The 17,949-nt window shown below is 39.4% G+C and overlaps 1 protein-coding gene across 2 annotated transcripts in view; it reads left to right on the top strand.

Moving 5' to 3' along the window:
- Positions 1-606: 606 nt before the first annotated feature.
- LOC138854786 (pneumococcal serine-rich repeat protein-like) overlaps positions 607-17,949 on the top strand; it is a 48,791-nt gene continuing 31,448 nt past the window's right edge. The window contains exons 1-2 of one of the 2 annotated variants that reach the window (XM_070099865.1): positions 607-1,930; positions 4,537-4,860. In XM_070099865.1, coding sequence (XP_069955966.1) covers positions 791-1,930; positions 4,537-4,575 — 1,179 coding nt within the window. In that variant the 5' untranslated portion in view covers positions 607-790 and the 3' untranslated portion in view covers positions 4,576-4,860. Of the gene's footprint in view, positions 1,931-4,536; positions 4,861-17,949 lie in introns of those variants that run through there. The other variant, XM_070099866.1, reaches the window with a different exon arrangement.

Here is a 17,949-nt window from a genome sequence, read left to right as displayed (position 1 = left end):
GTGCTTTATTGTTATCTGTTTACAATAATGTCTTATCACTGATTTCATCATTGCTTAGTTAATCTTAAGTTAATTTTAAGCCAGCCCGTAATGCTATGCATATAAGTGGCTTTGGCATGCTGCTCTTACCTGTATTTTTTTTGTACCTCTGTATGTATGCTAAAATTTCTAAATAAATAAATAAATAAATAAATCCTTGGCCTTGGGTAACCCAAAAAAGTCAGTGACACATTTCCAATGGAGTTCTTTTTTAATATTGTCTTTTTTAATATAATTTCCCTTTATCAGATAGCTATTTTGGCATATATATACATATGGTGAGGTGTGTTATATAGTAAAGTCATGCATAAGATATAAATAACTTGGAGACAGAGGGATATTAGTATTAAAACAGTGATATATGTTTGAACATGGCGCTTCATGACGTCATGTTGAACATGCACCTCTACTTCCCTAACTCTTAACATGATCAATAAGTCTTTATAATATCATCCACACCCTCCTCATTATTATTATTTCCTAATAATATCATGCACACTAAAATTATAACTCTATAATTTCTCCATTAAACTGAAAACGTCTTGTATAATATGTTGTGGTTGTGTTAAAATGGTGGAGTATTGGAAGAGGGTGCCATGATCAGTGTTGAGGAGGAGCAAGACTGGTGTTGGTGATGCAAACATTAGTAGTGTTGAGTGTTGTTATGATGGCTGGTGTTGTGTGTGTGGGTGTAGGGGCAGTGTGGCTCTCTCCCCGTGTGTGATGTGTCACTCAGCAGGCTGAGAGTACCATGAGTGAGGCGCACCTCAGGAGGGTACTGGTGGAAGACATTCCCTCGTTGGTGGGTCACACAGCTGACCTGGCCCCGGTCCACACTGCCAGGTCCAGGACCACCCACGCCCACGCCATGGACCCTCTACACACTGCCAGGGCTAGGAGCTCTCACGCCCACGGTGTGGAGCAGCGCCCGGGGGCGGAGGGCGCCCATGGGTCGGATAAGAGGGGTGAGGTGGGCGGCCATGGGTCAAGTTTAGCCTCAGAGCTCAGAGATAAACTCACCTTCAAGATGGGTGTTATCAATGGTATGAAGATTGGCACTACTGATGCTGAGGTCCATGTGCCGGCACTGGCCCGGGCACACGACCCGGCCCTAGCCCGGGCACACGACCCGGCCATGGCCCGGTCTCACGACCCAGCGTTGGCCCGATCTCATGACCCGGCAGTGGCCCGGTCTCATGACCCGGCGGTGGCCCGGTCTCATGACCCGGCAGTGGCCCGGTCTCATGACCCGGCAGTGGCCTGGTCTCACGACCCGGCGGTGGCCCGGTCTCACGACCCAGCACTGGCCCGGGCACATGAGCCAATCCTAGCCAGGGCACATGAGCCGGCACTGGCCCGGGCGTATGAACCAGCACTGGCCCGGGCACACGAACCAGCACTGGCCCGGGCACATGAACCAGCCCTGGCCCAGTCACACGAGCAGTGTTCACAGTCTAGTCAGGAGTCCGTCGCCAAGGCGGACTTCAATGGAGCAGTGTGCAATGGACATTCAGTGTCCGAGGCCACCAGTAGCAATAGTATCTCTATTTCGGACACGTTCTCCATAAATTCGGAAAAGTCGTCAGATTCCTCTCATTCGTTTTCGGGTGCTCGTCCAAGGACAAGAAATGCGTCTAACAGTTCACAGGGAACGCAGCCTAAGAGTGACAATGACCTTAGCTCGACTAGTGAAAGTTTAATAACTCCGGAAATTTGCATAAGTCCCGTTCTGTCAACCGTAGACAATGATCTGAAGGTAGACTATGTGAATTATGAAAATGAATTACAAATGTCGGCCATAATGAGGCTAATTCAGAAAGACTTATCAGAACCATATTCAATTTATACATATAGGTATTTTATACATAACTGGCCCAAATTGTGCTTCCTGGTATGTACAATCTTTTGTTCATTAGGGTGTGGTGGGTGCGAAGACGGGTCAGTATGCAGCAGTGCTTCAACTCCTCAACCTGGTTGGAGATGTACTGTTTAAAATACACCTTTAATAAGAGAGATTTGTTATTGGTACAATGATTTTTCAAACTAGAAATCTTGACAAGTAATAATAAGCCTAATGACCGTCTTGGCACTTGTTCACATGTTTAATTGTAGCAGTGGCTCTTGTGGCTGCATGCAGCTCTTGGCACCACCACAAGTGTACACAAATGTCATGAAAATGTAGCCAGTCAATGCCTGTGTGTGTAAATAGAATGTGTAAATGTCTTGCATGCTGTATTGGGCAGGTGGATGAAGGCTGTCTTTCTTTCTTTGTTGGGTTTATCAGGGCCACTGACAGCATAAGCCGTATCGAGCCCGACTTCTCGATGGTACGAGGAAGATTTGTTGCACAAGGCTGGGCGATGAGAGAGAAGGAACAAAAGTTCCTTTGGAAATAGAGATAGAAACTAAGTTTCCAATTAGATCCGGTGGACTCCCTTGCCAAATCCCAGCAGAGCGGGATGCCCATACTCCCACCTGAGTTTAGCAACCGGCTTCCCACCAAAGACCGATAAAGAGGTTTCCGCAGAGCGGAAAAATGGAGCTGGCTAACAGTAAGCTGATGAACAGGTGCCCCTCCTGTAGAGTGCCTGGCGGGCAAAATAGATGAGGACAAGCGTCCCAGAGAGAACGGGGGAAATTTGTCACCGATACTCAGGCGAGAGAGAGAAAGACGTCCTCACCTGACGAAGGCTGGCGCAGAAGTCCAAAGGCTGTCATGTACAGTGTTCAAAGACGAAGTTTTTAACTATTTAAGAATTATCTCTTAGATTACCTGTGGAAAAGGCCACTTTTATACAGTTTAGGACATTATTAAAAAATGTTTTGCAATGAGTAGCTTTGTCAGTGGCAAAATGTTTCCTTTAATATCTTGAACTGTACACTTGTCATTTTCCACAGTTTAGCAGTATCATTTACAACTATGGAACACCTGTAGGCAGCTTAGGGGAGGGTCATTGCTCCTGTGTCCTGGTCCCAGACTGGGCCTCCAAGTTGATGGCCTGATCATTTAACTAAGTTTATTCAGGCACAGGTACACACAAGTTCAGTTATCATAGAGTAATGTGTAAATTTTCAATGATAACACACAGTTTTATTTCCATTGGGGTCCATGTAATATCTTATTATTTAAAACCTAGCTATAATTTGCAGTAGAAATCAGTCATGATATATTACCTTAAAATTTAAAACAGTTAAGTAACTAAAATAAGGCTGTTGGTGCTGGCTGCAAGCAGTCCAACATGTGCAACACAGCCTGGCTAATCAGGGCAAACTTAAGGAACATATCAGTTCCCTGTTAAAGCCAGCTAGTGGTCTGTTGGTAATTATTTTCCTTATGTATGAAGGGAAACTGTTGAATACATCAAAACTTTTGCCCCTTTACACAAATGAGTTATTCCCCTCAAGGGAGGTACTTTAAAGGGAGGTACTTTAATGCTGGTGAGAGACTCTTGATCTAAGGAATTGGACCTTTGCTTTAATTCCTGGGATTGAGTCTGTATGACTTTCATTCTCCCAGGTGCTGTATGACTCCACTGAATTTAGTTTTCTCCCTCCCCGATGAATATAATACAGTGGTACCTTTGTATACGTCCACTTTGGAAAAAGTCCAACTTGGTATACGTCCTGTTTGGACACAGAAATTTTTGCTTGGTATATGACCTTTATTTGGAATACGACTCGCATGCTAGAACTTGTATGGGTAAGAATGATAAAGATGCCACCAATAATTTTGTTAGAGTTTGGGGAATTTGTGGAGGCTGAGGGTTTTGTTCCCTCAACAAGTTTTTAATTGTGATGAAACAGGCCTGTTTTGGAAGAAAATGCCTAACAGGACCTATATTACACAAGAGGAAAAGACATTACCAGGACACAAGCCAATGAAGGCTTGGGTAACCAGAATATTTCAGCAAATGGTTTAATATTGTGTTTGGGCCAAGTGTAAAAAGTCCATTATGAGGAGGGCCTCTGAAGGCCCCTCCTCATAATGGACAATGCTCCAGCTCACCCTCCAAGTTGCAGGACTATGTGCTGCTGGAGTTTGACTTCACTGTAAAGTTTCTCCCCTCTAACACGACTCCTCTGTCAACCCATGGATTAGCAGGTCTTCAGTAATTTCAAGAAACTACACTGAAGCACAATTCCAGAGTGCTTTGAAGTGACCTCTGACACAATTAACCCTGAGAGAGTTTTGGAAAGATCACTTTACTATCACCCATTGCATAACTCATTGACAAAGCCTGGCAGGAAGTTTTATAAAACAATGAACTCTGCTTAGAGGGATTTGTGGCCAGAAGCAGTGGCTGAGAGGGACTTTGAGGGCTTTGAGGCTGTGTCTATAGTGGAGGATATTGTCTCTGGGTAGGTCCATGGGTCTGGTTGTGAGTGATGGTGATGTAGAGGAGTTATTGGAGGGGCACAGGGAAGAGGTGTCCACTGAGGAGCTGCAGGAACTTGAGGAGGAGGAGCACAATACTAAAATTGATGCACCCTTTTCAGGCTTGGAAGAGGAGATATAGGAAGCCCCTACTTCATTAATCAAGGAAATCTTTGCTAAATGGATGGACGTCAAAAACCTTACAGAGAAGTACCACCCCAACAAAGCCCAAACAAGCCGTAATATCATTATCTGGAATGATCAGACAATGTCACATTTCTGAAACATCTTGAGGAGAAGGCAGAAGCAAAGTTCTTGGGACAGATTTTTAGTAAAAGTCAATCCTGGTGAGCTTCATCCAGGTTCAAATAGGTAAAAAGAGACAGAAAAGAGAAGGGGACTCTCCTTCCAAACAATAACATCTCATCCTCCCTTCTCAGCACTATCCTAGTAGGCACTTGACTTTTTCAGCAAAGTAAAGCGAGGTTAAACTTGCATTTATTTCATCTAATTCTTTTGTATTTATGTACTTACGTATTTTAGTATTAAGCAATGTTTAAATTACATATTTAACCCTTTGACTGTCGCAAGCCTATTTCTGAAACTGTCATTCTGTCGCAAAATATTTGAAAAAAAAAAGATTTTTATGAAATGATAGAGAATCTTTTCCCGATGCTAATGACATCAAAAGTACGAAATTTGATAGAAAACTTATGGAATTATGCTCTTGCAAAGTTAGCAGTCTCAGCGATATATACGCATCAGTGATTTCGCCGACCTGGAGCCCCATTTTCTGCTAGTTCCATTGTTCCAGTTGATCAAACTCATGGCTATTTCTTTAGAACTCCATTTGTTCTATCAATTGAGTACAAGAAACCGCTCATTTACTGATTTCAACTATCCAATAAAGTGGTGAGAAATTGGTAACTTGGCCATATCATCCTAATTAGAAATGATGCCAATTTGAAAATAGGATCCAGAATAAACAGTGCAAACATTCCTGGCACTAAAATAACATTTTCTCTGTTCATTAGTCACTTCTCCAGGCCCCTCTTATATTACTATTGCTTTCTGTTTTGATTTTTTATTCACACAAAATAGAAGATTTACTGTTATGCAGACTACTGCATTATTGTAAAAATGGTATGAATAATATCAGTGCACTTGTGAGAGAATATTGTACTCGCCAGTTGACGTGTATTGAACGTGTGGCGTGATTTGTTTACTCTTGAACATTGGCAAAAATTGACATTTCCACTAATTTGAGCTCAATTTCAAGGTCGTTTTCGTGGTGAAATTAATCAAAATCAACTCTATTTCTGTAAAATGTTTTCCATTCTATCAAATGAGACCAAGAAAACGAGAATACAACCAAAAATACTATATGAAAATGCACCTCAAAGTTGGCAGTTTAATCCAAAAACACGGTCTGAGTTTTTTTTTCTCATGCACTATGTGCTGCAGGATTTTTTTTTATACTGTGCACACTGACCACGCAGATCCATTCTTTCACATATGGGCCTACCAGCTTTCTCCCGCTTGATTTGAAGCCACTAGAATTTTTGAGTATATATATGTCCGAAACACTGGCTCATAAGACGTATACGGCCGAAACAGTCAAAGGGTTAAATTATTTTATATCACTCCATCAATGTATAATATGCCAATAACAATAGGATTTTTTTCATGGGATTGGATTAATTGTTTTCCCTATATTTGTTGTGGGAAAATTCATTTGGTGTATGTCTGGTTTGGTATAAGTCCGAGGTTCTCAAATGGATTAAGGACATATACCGAGGTACCACTGTAATAATAAAATTTTAATTTTTGATTGTTATTATTATTATTATTGTAAGTATTATTATTATTATTATTTATTATTATTAATTATTTATTATTATTATTATTATTATTATTATTATTATTATTATTATTATTATTATTATTATTATTAGTGTACCCAGTGCACCTTTGCTTTAGTTGGGGGAATTTTATACTGTGTGCTTTTTGCATAAGGTATAGATATTTGGGACCAAGCCCTCCAGAATTTTCCAGGTGTAATTTATGTGCAGGAAATCTTTGCAGTACTAGGATACTTTCTTGAAAATCAAAGTCTTATGGAAATTAGCTGTGTGTGATATAAAGAGCATTGGGAAAATCGGGTTACATTCAATAAACCTCAAAATTTTCTAAATAACTTCTTGAAAATATTGTACTAGGTAATGTACATTATTGTTATTATTACATTTTTTGGGGTGTACTAAACTCGTTGGGGTCATACAGTACCTATAGGGAATGGGAAACATTCAGGGTCAATCCAAGGAAGGGGAATTCAGGTCCAATTCCTTAGATCAGGAGTCCCTCGCCAACATCAACTAACCTTCCTTGAAGGGGTATATTTTACTACAGTTTATCTTATCTTACATTCTAGATGTCATTGCTTATTGATACGGAAGTGTGTGGAAAGTGTTGATGTGGCTGTACCGGGCTAAGGTGGTTTGATGTGGTTCTTGTGTGATGTGGATGCAGAGTTGTCAGTAGTTGCTGGTTGTACTGGAGCCCTCAAGAATTCTGAAATGTGTCTGGTCTGTTTTTACCCTGCAGTACTCTCAATTCAGATTTAATGGACAGTCGACTTTAGAAAGCATTCCTACTCCCCATTAGTTTGTCAAATTGAGGGTTCATACCAGTTTTTTTTTTTTTTTTTCAACAAGTTGGCCGTCTCCCACCGAGGCAGGGTGACCCAAAAAAGAAAGAAAATCCCCAAAAAGAAAATACTTTCATCATCATTCAACACTTTCACCACACTCACACATTATCACTGTTTTTGCAGAGGTGCTCAGAATACAACAGTTTAGAATCATACACATATAAAGATACACAACATATCCCTCCAAACTGCCAATATCCCAAACCCCTCCTTTAAAGTTATAATAATAATAATAATAATAATAATAATAATAATAATATATCTTTATTTCTACAAGTACATTATAATATCTTTATTTCTACAAGTACATGTACACAGTATACAGGCCTAGCTGACATCAGTGACATACTACTGTATAGAAAGCCACTTGTTTTGCAGAGCATTTTGGGCAAATTAGGTCAGTTTTGTCCCAGGATGTGACCCACACCAGTCAACTAACACCCAGGTACCCATTTTACTGATGGGTTAACATGGACAGCAGGTACCTTTAGGAAACACACCTTAATGTATCAGTGTATCAATACTTGTTGGTAAATAACAGTTTTGGTACTAAATGACTGTATTTAATGTACAGGAGTTACCTGTTAATCTATTGCTAATAAGTCATTTCCCATTCTTTGATGCTATAACCTTCAGGATCCCTCGCTTTATGCAATAGATGCATTCCTGGCTAGTGGCACATAAAGTGAGCCCATTATAATACTGGAGAGCCCTACTTATACATCACATTAGGTTCCAGGCTGCTACTGTAAAGTGAATCATAGCCTTTTTTTCACTTTCAAATGCATATAAAGGCCTGATAACATGTTTACACTATCATATATTAAGTGAGCAATAGAGCTAGGTCTAAAAAATACATGTACAACACACACACATTACTTAACCTTAAAATATTTTCACGCTTAGCTCATAGTGAGTGGTGAAAATATTCATTGTAGGAAGCCTGAATAAATGAAGAATGGGTATATGTAATTGAAAACTGCTGTATTAGTGAAGTGCTGCAAAGTGGGGCCTGCCTGTATGTAAAAAATAGGGGTTTGTTATGAGACTTCGTCAGTTCATTTTTTAACTAATTTTTTTTACCAAACTATTAGCTTAGGGGATTTATTGGTGATCATCCTTTGTTTGATAGAATGAAACCTAACAACACAAACACTATATATGTATTATCACCACCATCAATGCAAAAATTGCCAAATTTTATAAATGATTTCAAAACTAAAAAGAAACTAAAACCAAAACTAACAGCACAAACACTATATACTATTGCCACCATCAACCCAAAATTTACCAAATTTTATAAATGATCTCAAAACTAAAATTGTCTCGATCTCATTATGTATAATGTGCTAAAATATAATACTGTACCTCTGTTCATATATAAAAAATTGATGTTCATTTCAAACCAACTATGATATAAATGTCTAGTATTAAATATAGTCTGTAATGCATTAGGTTTAGTTTGCCAGAAGTGCCTCAGCATGATAGTGGCTTTCTTTACACTTGCAAATCAATATTGTAATTACACATTGTAAACTATCCATGGAAATAGACACCTTATAACATGTCAGTCACGCATTATAAATTTTGCAAAGAAATAAAAATTTGACTTTGAATTTTATGCTTAAAGGGTTATTACATCCCTACCTTTCAGGGAGGATATTTTGCAGTTTACCACGCTTCCTGCTCTTGTAAAGAATAATACACAGAGATTTGAGGGGGAAATTATATTAAGTAATACTATGGGATATTCACAAGTTACACTCACAGTTATTAAGCTATACATTGAAGGAAATGATACTTGAGAATGGTAGCTTAAGCTAGTAGTCCAGTCAGTCTGTGCCCAAAGTAAGTCAAACCTCAGAGAAATTACAAAAGAATTCCTCTTTTCACAATGTTAAGACATCATTGAGCAACATAATAAAATGTAGATGAGTGTAAAGGAAGGGAACTTGTCTGAAAATGAAATGTGAAATAAGAATTGATGTTGTGTCTCGTGGATTAGTTGGCAACTCTCTTGCCTCACTTGCCTCACACACTGAGTTTCTGTGGTTCAATCCCTGGCAGAGGTGGAAATGTTGGGTAGGTTTTCTTACAAATGCTGTCCCTGTTCACCTAGCAGTAAGTAGGTACCTGGGTGTTAGTCGACTGGTGTGGGTCACATCCTGGAGACGATTAAAGGATCCCAGTGGAAATAATACAGACAGTCCTTAATAACACACTGACTTTCTTAGGTTATTTTGGGTGACTAACCCTCCCCCAGGTTAAAACTTTGAAAAATCTCAATATTAATGTCACTAACCAGAATATCATGTGTATTTCATGTTATTTTGTGCAAGTATGGTTTATGCATACAGTTTAAGTTATTGTATGAAAATAATGTCTGATGAGTAATTTGATGTTCATTTGAAAAAATTGAAATTAAATGAAGGTTGGATTACTCATCAGATATTATTTTCAATTCAGAAACTACGTGAGCAGTAGTGAAGGTCTCTTCACAAAATTCAATTTCAATAACAAAAACATACAATGGGACCAAGTAAACCATGTCCTAAATGAAACAAGCTGGGAAGATATCCTAAACAACACGGACCCGAACATCTGCCTTGAAAAAATGAATTCTGTGGTTCTTGAGATCTGCTCAAGACACATTCCATTAAGAAAAAGGAAGGGAAGATGTAAACTAGAGAGAGAGAGATGTTCCCTATACAGATGAAGGCGAAGAGTCACAGAGCTGCTGAGTTGGTCAATATATCTGAAATACAAAAGGAACCACTAGTCAATGAAATTGCAAATATTGAACTTAAGCTGAAGGAATTTTATAGGAGACAAGAATCACAGGAAGAACTAAAAGCCATAAAGGAAATTGTAAAAAACCCAAAATACTTCTTCTCTTATGCCATATCTGAGGTAAAAACATCCAGTATTGGGCCCCTGCTTAGGCGGGATAGGACATACTCTGATGATAGCCAAGAAATGAGTGAGATACTAAAGTCCCAATATGACTCAGTGTTCAGCGATCCACTGCCCCCACTGAGGGTCGACAATCCAAATGAATTCTTTATGAACGAAACCCAAAATTTGGTCATCCCAGAACTCTCAGATATTATTATAACTCCACAAGATTTTGAAGAGGCAATTAGTGACATGCCCATGCACTCTGCCCCAGGCCCAGACTCGTGGAACTCCGTGTTCATCAAGAACTGCAAGAAGTACCTATCGCGCGCCTTCAGTATTTTATGGAGAGGAAACATGGACACAGGTCATCCCATACATACTAAAAACAACAGACATAGCCCCACTCCACAAAGGTGGCAGTAAAGCAAGTGCAAAGAACTACAGACCGTTAGCACTAACATCCCATATCATAAAAATCTTTGAGAGGGTTCTAAGAAGCAAGATAGTGAACCACCTAGATACCCATCAGTTACACAACCCAGGACAACACGGGTTTAGAGCAGGTTGCTCCTGCCTGTCCCAGCTACTGGACCACTATGACAAGGTCCTGGATGCTGTAGAGGATAAACAAAGTACAGATGTAGCATACACAGACTTTGCAAAAGCTTTCGACAAGTGTGACTATGGTGTAATAGCACACAAAATGTGGGATAAAGGAATAGCAGGAAAAATTGGTAGATAGATCTACAACTTCCTGACAAATAGAACACAGAGTAATAGTAAGCAGAGTTAAGTCACAAGGCACAGTACTCGCTCCTGTTCTATTCCTCATCCTCATTTCTGACATAGAGACGGATCTATTCCTACCTCATCTCACATGACATACTAAACCCCTGTCAGTTTGGATTCAAGAATAATAAAAGCACATATGATGCTATCATACACATGCTGTAACTAATATATTCTGCTCTCGAAAAGAGAGTAGTCCTGCTGGGAATCTTCATTGATTTACATAAAGCTTTTGATACAGTCAACCATGAACTGCTGTACAGTAACACTATGGTATAAGAGTCCACTCCCTCAACTACTTAGTCATATCTTAGCAACAGAAGCCAATATGTGCACACAAATGGTGCAAACTCTTCCACACAACCAATCACAGTTGGAGTCCCACAGGGAAGCGTCCTTGGACCACTCCTCTTTCTCATCTACATCAATGACCTACCGAATGCATCACAACTTCTCAAACCCATGACTCACTTGAGCTAGAGTTCATCACTGCCATGCTAGCGGGAGATTCGTTTGTAAAAGCTTGCATTTGTGGACACAGTAGTGCCTATGCTAACCTTCCTATGGTGTAGAAATATACCTAGCTGGACGAATCTTATTAACCTAGCTGGCCCAGTGGCTAATGCGACGGTCTGGAGTTTTGAGACACTCTTACCGCGGGTTCAAACCCCACCCATGGTATGGCTTGTTTCTCAAACCTATATTATTTGCAGATGACACTACACATGTCTTCTCTCACCCAAACCCAGTCATACTCGCCAACACAGTCAATACCGAATTACAGAAAATATCTGCCTGGATGATGACTAATAAACTTACACTGAATAATGACAAAACCTACTTCATTCAGTTTGGAAACAAAGCTGCAAATGTTCCACTTAACGCTAAACGGATCACCCGTCACAAGACTCACGGAGGGAAAATTCCTAGGAATCCACCTTGACAGTCGCCTCAAGTTCCAGACACACACACAACAGATAACCAAGAAAATCTCTAAGGCTGTAGGCATACTGTCAAAGATACAACACTGTGTTCCACAGTCGGCTCTCCTTGCACTGTATCATTCACTCGTCTACCCTTATCTCACATAGAGAATTTGTGTATGGGGATCAGCAACATTAAATCACCTAAGACCACTAATAACCCAGCAAAAGGCAGCAGTCAGAATGATAACAAATTCCCACTCCTGACAGCATACTCCACCAGTATTCAAAAGTCTAAATCTGCTTACCATTAAGAACATCCATACTTATTCATGTACCTACTACATACATAGAACAATACACACAAACACAAACCCTCCACTCAAACTTTTCCTCGCCAATTTTAACAGGACACACGGCCATAACACAAGACACAGATCTCTTTTTGATGTACCCCGTGTCCATATCACACACTTAAAACTCTATGCACATAAAGAGCCCCAAAATTTGGAATTCATTACCAGAAAATACCAAAGTAACTAGGTCTGAAAATCAGTTTAAGACTTTTCAAAAGCCACCTAATCACCCTAGATTAAATATTCAATACTCAATATCTAACACTACCAATAAATCTACCAATTACCTAAATCTTAAAACTTCATGACTAGACAACCAAGCTCATATATTGACAAATTACCATATGGAAGTATACATACCTACCAAAACCAGTATTACCCTTTACCAAATTGCAACACACTCATATTGTAAACTACTCCTGAAATATGTTTCATAAAAAGCATTTTTGAATACATGAATATATCCTTTTATTTGTGTAAATTAGATTCACTTATTATTAATAGAACTACTGTTCAACTATGATAATTTCTTTAGTGATAAGTAGTCAGTAAGCCATTGAATTAAGCCAGTCCATGATGCCAAGGCATAATAGAGGCTCTCTTTGCACTGCAACCCATCATTGTAAAAAAATATAATCTCAGTGTACTACTAGCAAAGAAATAAAATGAATCTGAATCTGAATGTAAGCTATAGCCCTGTGTCTTCCTTTGTGGATGACACCCGGATCACCATGGCAGTGACCTCCATTGAAGACACTGTGAGACTCCAAGCGGACGTCAACCAAATCTTCGAATGGGCCACTCAAAGCAATATGAAGTTCAATGAAGAGAAATTTCAACTATTCAGATATGGGAAACCTGAAGAAATTAAAAATGTGTCAGGGTATACCACAAATTCTAACCATACAATAGAGCAGAAAAGTAATGTGAAGAACCTGGGAGTGATAATGTCAGAGGATCTCACCTTCAAAGACCACAACAATGTATCTACCTCATCCACTAGGAAAATGATAGGATGGATAATGAGAACCTTTAAAACTAGGGATGCCAAGCCCATGATGATTCTCTTCAAATAGCTTGTGCTCTCTAGGCTGGAATACTGCTGTACACTAACGGCCCCCTTCCAGGCTGGCGAGATTGCAGACCTGGAGAGTGTATGAAGAACTTTCACGGCACACATAATAAGTGCGATAAGGCACCTAAACTACTGGGAACAGTTGAGGGTCCTTGATCTGTAATCCCTCGAATGCAGGCAAGAGAGATACACGATAATATACACTTGGAAGGTCCTGGAGGGATTGGTACCAAACCTGCACACGAAAATCACTCCATATGAAAGCAAAAGACTCGGCAGGGGATGCAACATTCGCCTGATGAAAAGCAGGGGCGCCACGAGTACACTGAGAGACAACACAATAAGTGTCCATGGCCCAAGACTGTTCAATTGCCAACCAGCATACATAAGAGGGATTACCAATAGACCCCTGGCTGTTTTCAAGAAGGCATTGTACAGGCACCTAAAGTCAATACCTGACCAACCGGGCTGTGATTCATACGTCATCTTGCGTGCGGCCAGCAGTAACAGCCTGGTTGATCAGACCCTGATCCACCATGAGGCCTGGTCTCAGACCGGGCTGCGGGGGCGTTGACCCCCGAAACCCTCTCCAGGTAAACTCCAGGTAGTCAATCTTCTGTGAATAAATCATATTTTGCTGAATAACGAGAAGTACTTGTGCAATTCTGGTTAGAAAGCAATATATTCAATCTTTCCACAATTTGCCTTAACCCTATGGGGGTTTCGGCCGTACTAGTACGGCTTATGACCCAGGGTTTTTGAAGTACTAGTACGCCTAAATTCTAGCGCCCTCAAATCTAGTGGGAGAAAGCTGGTAGGCCTACATATGAAAGAATGGGTCTATGTGGTCAGTGTGCGCGGTATAAAAAAAATCCTGCAGCACACAGTGCATAATGAGAAAAAAAAACTTTGACCGTTTTTTTTTTTTAATAAAACAGCGACTTTGCACTGTATTTTCATATGGTATTTATTGTTGTATTCTAGTTTTCTTGGTCTCATTTTATAGAATGGAAGACATACTACAGAAATTGAGATGATTTTGACTGGTTTTACAATGAAAAGTACCTTGAAATTGAGCTCAAAGTAGCAGAAATGTTTGATTTTTATCAAAGTTCAAAAGTAAACAAATCATGCCAAGCGTCCAATACACATCAACTGGTGAGTCTAATATTCTTTTGCAAGTGCGCCAATATTATTTATACCATTTTTTACACTAATGCAGTAGTCTGCATAACAGTAAATCTTCTATTTATTGTGAGAATAAAAATTAAAAGTAGAAAGCAAAAGAATGTAAGAGGGGCCTTGAGACGTGACTAATGAACAGAGGAAATGTCATTTTAGTGCCAGGAATGTCTTTCTTGTTTATTCTAGAACCTATTCGGAAATTGGCATCTTTTGAAATTTGTGTGAAATTGGCAAAATTGCTAAATTCTGACCACTGTACTGGATAGTTGAAATTGGTAAATGGGTGGTTTCTTACACTCATTCGATAGAAAAAATGTTGTTCTAGTGAAATATTCATGTTTTTTGTCGACTAGTACAATGGAATTGGCCGTAAATGGGGCTCAAAGTGGGCAAAATCGGCGATGCGTAAACATCGCCGAGACCACTAACTTCGCGAGAGCATAATTCCGTAAGTTTTCCATCAAATTTCATACTTTTGGTGTCATTATGATTGGGAAAAGATTCTCTATCTTTTCATAAGAAAAAATTATTTATTTTTTTTTTAAATTTGGCCGACCCTGAGAATGTGTCTCGGAGAGGGCCTATCGACCCTCAAAGGGTTAAATAATATACTAGGGGGAGATTGTAGTAGAATGTCAGCCTTATAATTAGTTTGCTTGAAATGCATTACTTAATTAGTGGCTTTGTTTTGGGCCTACTTTTGTATCAAATTATGTACAGTTGAACCCCCCTATCCACTGATTCGTTATCTGCAGTTTCAGTTATCCACGGTTTACTGTGGCCCAACCATACCTCTTAATTTTGCATGATAATGGCGCCAAAGCACAAAAGTTGAGAAGCTGGCAGTTGTTCAAAGCCTAAAAGAAGCTGTGAAGTGCTTCCCATTAGTAAAAAAATGATCATTCTCGACTTATTGTGCAAAATTTGTCAATTAAACTTTTGTAATAGATATGTATAGGACTTACACATGGGGTTTGCTACTATCCACGGTTTGGGTATCCACTGCATGTCCTTGGAACATAACCCCTGCAGATATGGGGGTCCGACTGTACATATACTATCTGCAACATTGTTTGTATGGCTGATTAGAAAAAAAAAAATATTTTTTATTTTAAATTTTATTTTTAGACAAGTTCCCCTCACTTATACTTATCTACATTTTTAATTTGTTATTCACTGATGTCTTTAGAACACTGTGAAAACAGGTATTCTATTGCAATTTTTTTTGAGGTTTGACCATTTTTGTGCCTACAATGACTGGACTATTAGTTTTCCATTACCTCTTTCAAATATGACAGAAATGTTGAAAACAAGGGGGGATATTGTGATGAAGTGGTTGGTATTTTTGTTTAATAAATATGTGTTTAATAAATGGCAGTGTGTGTATAGCTCCATTATATAAAGGGAAGGGGGACAAAAGAGATTGTAAAAATTATAGGGGAATGAGTTTACTGAGTATACCAGGTAAAGTGTATGGTAGGGTTATTATTGAAAGAATTAGAGGTAAGACAGAGAGTAGGATTGCAGATGAGCAAGGATGCTTTAAAGTGGGTAGGGGATGTGTAGATCAAGTGTTTACTTTAAAGCTTATATGTAAACAGTATTTAGATAAAGGTAGGGAAGTTTTCATTGCATTTATAAATTTAGAAAAGGCATATGATAGAGTGGATAGGGGAGCAATGTGGCAGATGTTGCAAGTATTTGGAATAGGTGGTAAGTTACTAAATGCTGTAAAGAGTTTTTATGAGGATAGTGAGGCTCAGGTTAGGGTGTGTAGGAGAGAGGGAGATTACTTCCTGGTAAAAGTAGGTCTTAGACAGCGAAGTGTAATGTCACCATATATTTATAGATGGGGTTGTGAAAAAAGTAAATGCTAGGGTGTTGGGGAGAGGAGTGGGATTAAATTATGGGGAATCAAGTACATGGGGAATCAAGTACAAAATGAGAGTTGACAGAGTTACTTTTTGCTGATGATACTGTGCTTATGGGAGATTCTAAAGAAAAGTTGCAAAGGTTAGTGGACAAGCTGGGAGGGTGTGTAAAGGTAGAAAGTTGAAAGTGAACATAGATTAGAGTAAGGTGATGAGGGTATCAAACGATTTAGATAAAGAAAAATTGGATATCACATTGGAGAGAGGGAGTATGGAAGAAGTAAATGTTTTCAGATACTATTTGGGAGTTGAAGTGTCAGCGGATGGGCTTTTGAAGGATGAGGTTAATCATAGAATTGTTAAAGGAAAAAGGCGAGTTGTGCATTGAGGCATTTGTGGAGACAGAAAACGTTATCCATGGAGGCAAAGAAGGGAATGTTTGAAAGTATAGTGGTACCAACACTCTTATATGGGTGTGAAGCTTGGGTTGTAAATGCTGCAGGGAGGAAGCGGATGGAGGCAGTGGAGATGTCCTGTCTAAGGGCAGTGTGTGGTGTAAATATTATGCAGAGAATTTGGAGTGTGGAAATTAAGAGAAGGTGTGGAGTTAATAAAAATATTAGTCAGAGGGCTGAAGAGGGGTTGTTGAGGTGGTTTGGTTATTTAGAGAGAATGGATCAAAGTAGAATGACTTAGCATATAACTCTGTAGGGGAAGGAAGGTGGGATAGGAGTCATCCTTGAAAAGGTTGGACGGGGGGGGGGGGGTGAAGGAGGTTTTGTGGGGGAGGGGCCTGGACTTTCAGCAAACGTGCGTGAGCATGTTAGATAGTGAATGGAGACGAATGGTTTTTGGGACATGATGAGCTGTTGGAGTGAGAGCAGGTACGTATTTAGTGAAGGGATTCAGGGAAACCAGTTATTTTTCTATAGGCGGACTTGAGTACTGGAAATGGGAAATACGTACAATGCCTGCACTTTAAAGGAGAGGTTTGGGATATTGGCAGTTTGGAGGAATATGTTATATTTCTTTATGTGCTTCTAAACTGTTGTATCTGGGCACCTCTGCAAAGGCAGTGATTATGTATGAGTGAGGTGAAAGTGTTGAATGATGAGGTGTAAGCATCTAATATTACTTTTTCTTCGTAAGTCTTATTTTGCTTTTGCGATCATAGTCTTGTGCATGTTCATGTACCTAAAAAATTTCTGCAGGGAAGAGGGAGACACCTGATAATATATATGCAGTACAGTGGAACCTTGGGTTACAAATTTAATCCATTCCGTGGACTTGTTCGTATACTGATTTGTTCGTATGCTGGGTCAATTTTCCTCATTTAAATTAACCCTTTCAGGGTCAAGAGGCCCTCTCCTAAACTTGTTCTCAGGGTCAAAAAATTTTCGGTAAAAAAAAATTATTTTTTCTTGTGAAAAGATGGAGAATCTTTTCCCGTTGATGATGACACCAAAGTATGAAATTTGATGGAAAACTTGCGGAATTATGCTCTCGCGAAGTTAGCAGTCTCGACCATGTTTACGCATTGGCGATTTCTCCCACTTTGAACCCTATTTTCAGCTAATTCCAGCCTACCAGTCGACAAAAATCATAACAATTTTGCTAAAACTCCATTTTTTCTATCGAATGAATACAAGAAACCACTCATTTACCAATTTCTACTATCCAAAAAAGTGGTCAGAAATTAGCAATTTTGTCAATTTCACCCAAATTTCA

Source organism: Cherax quadricarinatus, chromosome 69 (assembly GCF_038502225.1).
Source record: "Cherax quadricarinatus isolate ZL_2023a chromosome 69, ASM3850222v1, whole genome shotgun sequence".
Lineage (NCBI taxonomy): Eukaryota > Metazoa > Arthropoda > Malacostraca > Decapoda > Parastacidae > Cherax > Cherax quadricarinatus.
This window is presented reverse-complemented; position numbering and strand designations above follow the sequence as displayed.